Source organism: Dendroctonus ponderosae, unplaced genomic scaffold (genome assembly GCF_020466585.1).
Source record: "Dendroctonus ponderosae isolate FM_Combo_2020 unplaced genomic scaffold, Dpon_F_20191213v2 Dpon_F_20191213_1, whole genome shotgun sequence".
NCBI lineage: Eukaryota > Metazoa > Arthropoda > Insecta > Coleoptera > Curculionidae > Dendroctonus > Dendroctonus ponderosae.
This window is the reverse complement of record NW_026017110.1, coordinates 15,333,267-15,338,425: the sequence shown is the minus strand read 5'-3', so window position 1 is coordinate 15,338,425 and position 5,159 is coordinate 15,333,267. Positions and strand designations below refer to the sequence as shown.

Genomic DNA, 5,159 nt, shown 5'->3' with positions numbered 1-5,159 from the left:
ATTTATGAGTAAGTTGCCTCGTAAGCAGGGCCTAGGTGGCGCTAACGACAATCAAAATCTTGGTCTGACCTTGACTATTTGAGTGAGGCCCCCATTCACTTCAGTCCGCTCAAGGTTAACGTGAGCTGCTCAGCAGTGCCACCGAGAAGCGCTGCAGAGTGGCTGATAAAATGTTAACGTGCGCTTCTCAGCAGTGCCACTGAGAAGCGCTGCAGAGGGGCCCGTTTGAAAATGTTCTTAAGATCCAGATTATTTTTAAAATATCTCTTGATACAAGATGTCTCAATTTCAAGTGGCGAGCCAAACTTACAATTTTTTAAACTACTTGTAATCTACTTTAACCAAAAGACCTCCGTTCTTCAAATGTTACGCCAATAATGAAGTTAATTTGGAAATTATCTCCAAAATTAATAACTATCCCTAACTAACCTTAGGTATTTGCTATTGCTCTGTTTATATGAGAAAATGTCCTGTTTTGGGGGGCACAAATAGCATTGTAATCAAGGGCGGATACAAAAGGGGGTTATCATAGGGCCATAATAATTTTTCCTAATTTCGTAGATAACTTAAGAAAATAAATACTTTGTATGATGACAAACACCAACGCGAATGACACACATATTATGAATATTTAGCTGTTATTATAATTATATGGCGCATCAGATCTTTCAGTATTACAAATTAGTAACTATCTTAATACGGGCCCGATTTGGATCATTGAAAATTCGTTCTAAAGCGAGTTTTTTGATGGTCAAAAACACGATTTTTCAAGAATTTTTTTATATGTAGACATTTTCTGCATAGAAGATCGGCCCGATTTGGAAATTTGTTGAAAGATGTACGATTTTCTGTAAAAACTGCACCTCGGAAAATTGCAATCGGTAGAAAATCTTCGAAGTTATGATGATTTTAAGGTCGCAAAGACGATTTTCCGAACAAAGTACCTTGAATTTTTCCTCAATTAACTCATTTTCAAAATTTTACATCAGATTGTTTGCAAATAGTGTATTCTCGACACATTCACTGTCTATAAGAAAATTTGTATTTGCAACAGTTGGGACAAAAATGGGCTCTGAATATTGGCAAGCGTAAAACTCTCAAACTTACATATATTTCCACTCTTTACCCTGTAACTTGGTCAGTTATCAACATTTTTCAGAAATTCAAATACTCTTAAAAATCCCATAGACTTGGCGTAAAAAGTTGTTTCAGAGCCAATTTATTTTGGCCACCGTTTCAGCGCCAGGGGAGTTTAAATTTTCAAAGATCTGATGCGCTGGTTGTTCCTGGAAACAAGCTCTTTTGCTACACTAATTTTGGCGGCGCACCAGATTTTTTTAACCCCAAAATGTATTTTCAAGAGCTACTCAACGGTTGAGAAATTGAATACAAGTTCCACTTTCCAATAACATAGTTTTCGTATTGATTCGGAGAAAATGAAATTTGGAGTTAGAGAGACTTAAACTGCCATCCACATTGTTTGCACACTTATTTGCCCATAACTCCGAAACTTTTAGAAATATTTTGAAAAGAAAAAACGCCCTGGATTGCCACGGGTATTCCCGACAGTTCGGCTTTCTTGACAAAAATCGACATTAGAAACGGTTTGGGAGATAATGAACTCGGAATGTTGGCAACCGTTCGATTATTTTGCCAGCAACGTCGTAAAAAGTGTCAAGCTATTTCAAAAGTTTCAAAAGCCCCAAAAAAACGCGAAGAAGTAGCTATAAAAACTATTCTATCCTCATATTGGGTAGCGGCAAGAGCAAGGGAGTAAAACGACTTCGAACTCACAGAGTGCGCATCCTTTTGAAAAAAAATTGGTTGATAGAATGAGCCGTTAGCTCTAAAGTGCATGCTCTTAGCGTGGTGACAATATTCCACTTATAATTAAAATACTTACATATTTATTACTGTTGATAACAATGGGTTAGAATTGAGGAAAAACTTCCTCAATAATTGAACTGAAACATGTCCTAACTGAATCTCTATTAATGACATGACCCCTCCTGACCGGAAAACTTGATCCGCCCTTGATTGTAATGTTCGTACACTTCTACTAATTTTCATTTAAAATTGTTTTTTCTTTAATTGTTGCGTTTTAAGTGATTGCCTTACCATTAATTTTATAATAGTTCTTCGATTTGCAATGAAACAAATAACCATGTAGATCATTCCTATAATGCAGTTAAGAGCTATCATGTTTTCCACAGCTGCAGTCAAGTTTGGTACCCCGTCTAAGAAATTGCAAATAACTCAGTTACCTGTTGAAAGACGCAAAAATAATCGAAAAGGGAACTTAAAAATAAATCAGCCAACTTAACAAACCATGAATTTGATTATTGGCATTTTTTTTCTCCTTTAACAAAAGTTGTTGAAATTATTAGATACCCATAACTGAAAATTTCTGCCTTAAAAAGATTACTGTAAAATGATGCGCCATGGCGATTTCCATATTTTGTTGCAAAAAAAATTGAATATAGCATGTTATACACAAACATTTTCAATGCTAGAATGCCAAATCGTAAAATGTAAGCAAACTATGAAAGCACTACCTTCAGGGCTTCTTAGGCCGCAGTGGCAAATAATTTATTCCTGATGTTTCGCATGCACGAGTGACTTGCATCTTCAGAGGTTCACTCGTGCTTGCAAGTCGCTAGGAGCAAATTATTTTCCACTACGACTTAAAGACCCGAACAACTCACCAGTTTCAAGCATCGACGGCAAAAGCCTTCACACTATGTTTTTGCATAATGAAAAAGTCTACCCCAAATGACCATCTTTATGGTTCTTGAATAATTTTTCCAAAAATTAGAACCAACAGATTTTAGACAATTAAAATAAACTTAATCATAATATTCATGTTACTCATTATATAAAATTTGTTTTCCTAAATTAGAAATGATCAGATATTTCTTACCATATAACTGCATAATAAAGTCGGCCATTATAGGAACAGCACAGGGCATTAAGGATGAAATCATTAAGCAATCCTTCATCAACCTCCATTTATCATATCTGTAATCGATCAAATCCGGCCATAAGCCACAAGCTTTTAAAACCATTATATTGAACCCGAAGAAAACATTCTCCTCTGTCTTCTTAAAAAACTTCATAGTAAATATGAGGCAACCCAGTGCTGTACAACCCAGTATGTGCACCTCATGCTGAAAAAAATGCTTATATGGGCTGTTTGTACTATTTAAATTTTGCATTTTGCTGTCTAGTTTCAAAGGAGAACTCCACATTCTTTGATGTTTTCCATTAGACCATATGTGGCATATGAAATACATCGTACTTGATTAATAGGTAGGCCGTTCTTAACTAAAGCCCATTATTTATTTATAATAAAATTTGCCATTTACCTTGTCATGTCTTAGAAATATATAGTACTTAAACAAAAATATAATAGCTATTTACATGATTGGTAATGATACACGAATTCGTGATTTATTTTAAATTAATAAAATGCTTCATTGTCTCAATAATTACACAGATTCCTATTAAGAACACAAAAGCAGAAAATGTTCAAATAGTCAATTCAACCTCCTTACCTAATCAAGCTTCGATTCTGCTCATTATAATTACTTCAGGGATTATTTTGCTGAAGGAGCTTAAATTATTAAATAATGTTGATATAGCATTTGCGTATAAGCCGCTCCACTTCCCTTAACTACTACAAAAGTTGTAAAAATCAATTATATTCCATTAAATTATTCCCAGATAACATGTGTTTCAGCTGTGTTTCATGTGTTCTAGCTGATATATATATTAGTGCCATATTGTATAATGAACCAGTGGTTTCTCTATTTTTCGATATATTTTTTAATTTCCAAATGGTTTTAGTTTTTATTGTTTACTTATGTGTTGTTTCTCAATCTTTTACTCGTTAAAATTGCATAAACTTCAGTTTCCACATTAATAATGATTGCGACTGCACATTATAAATGCAAGTTCATTATTTTTCGATCCCCATGTTTAATTTTATCGACCCAGCAATTTGTATGCTGGTTAAGTTGAAACTACGAAGAAATTAAATTAAGAAATAGTAACGTGTTGTATTTTCGTTCATCATAAACGGATTTGAAAAAAGTGCATTTTAGTAATAAGAGTATTAAATAATCAAGAAACTAACAAATTTACAAAGAATTTAAATACAATTAGTTGGATGAACGAATATGAATTCAATTTATTTAAATCAACACATTATTTATTAAGAAAATATAATAGAAAATATTATGATACCTATTCATTACAAAAAAATAGTTTGATTGATTTTAATGATATTTGCTATCTTTACGCGTAAGGAAATAATTAGAAAGTTTTTAATGTATACTTATATACAGGGTGTTTGGTAAGTAGATGCATTTCTTGCCGGAGGTGATCTATAGGGTGTTAAAGTTTTAATTTAAAATATATTATTTATTAATAGGTATTGCGGAAACCGCTTGGAATATTTTAGTGAAACTTTACAGGCTTAGGCAGAATACATGTTTTGTGAATACAATTTTGTTTTTAGTTTCGCCAGTGGTGTGGGCACAAGCACGTCTGTGGATAATTTTAAATGAAACAATGTTACGCCACTGATTTTTCTAAAATTAAATATTATTTTTCAATTCGGAAGAGAGTTAAAATCACTTCCTTGGAAAGGGAGTTTTTAAAACAATTTTTATTTTAATTGACATGGATTTCAGCTTCAAGATACAACTGTTTGTTATTACAGGCTTGTATGAATATATACTGAATTAATGCTGATGAGTTTACATGCTATCTGTGAAACTAAAGAACATTATGTACTTCGTAAGCATAATTGGATATTTCCTTATGCTTAGCTGCGAAATAGAATATCATGAATTTGTGAAGTTGGCTAAATAGGATATCATAACTCCTTCGGCCTTAGATGAAATTATATCATCAAAGTGATGTAATTTCATTTGAAAATTAAAGTTTCTTTAATTTCAATTTGATTATTTTCCGATTTGTTCTTAAGTTTCTTTTTAACGTTTGATGGATAACTGGGTCGGAAACGCATACGTTAACTCGGAGATAGAGCACACCTCGGTTGTGTTGCTGCGTTATCAAAAATGTTATCCTGAACTGTTAAGTTGCCATAACGTGTGGCCGTTAAAAATAGCATTTATGATACAGCACAGGGCTGA

At 33.2% G+C, this 5,159-nt stretch overlaps 1 protein-coding gene across 1 annotated transcript in view; it reads right to left on the bottom strand.

The window, feature by feature from the left end:
- LOC109541485 (odorant receptor 49b) overlaps nucleotides 1-4,113 on the bottom strand; it is a 7,128-nt gene extending 3,015 nt beyond the window's left edge. The window contains exons 1-2 of the mRNA XM_019910342.2: nucleotides 2,921-4,113; nucleotides 2,119-2,237 (exon numbers count right to left, since the gene is read on the bottom strand). Of these exons, the coding sequence (XP_019765901.2) occupies nucleotides 2,119-2,237; nucleotides 2,921-3,293 (492 nt within the window). The 5' untranslated portion in view covers nucleotides 3,294-4,113. The remainder of the gene's footprint in view (nucleotides 1-2,118; nucleotides 2,238-2,920) is intronic.
- Nucleotides 4,114-5,159: the final 1,046 nt, after the last annotated feature.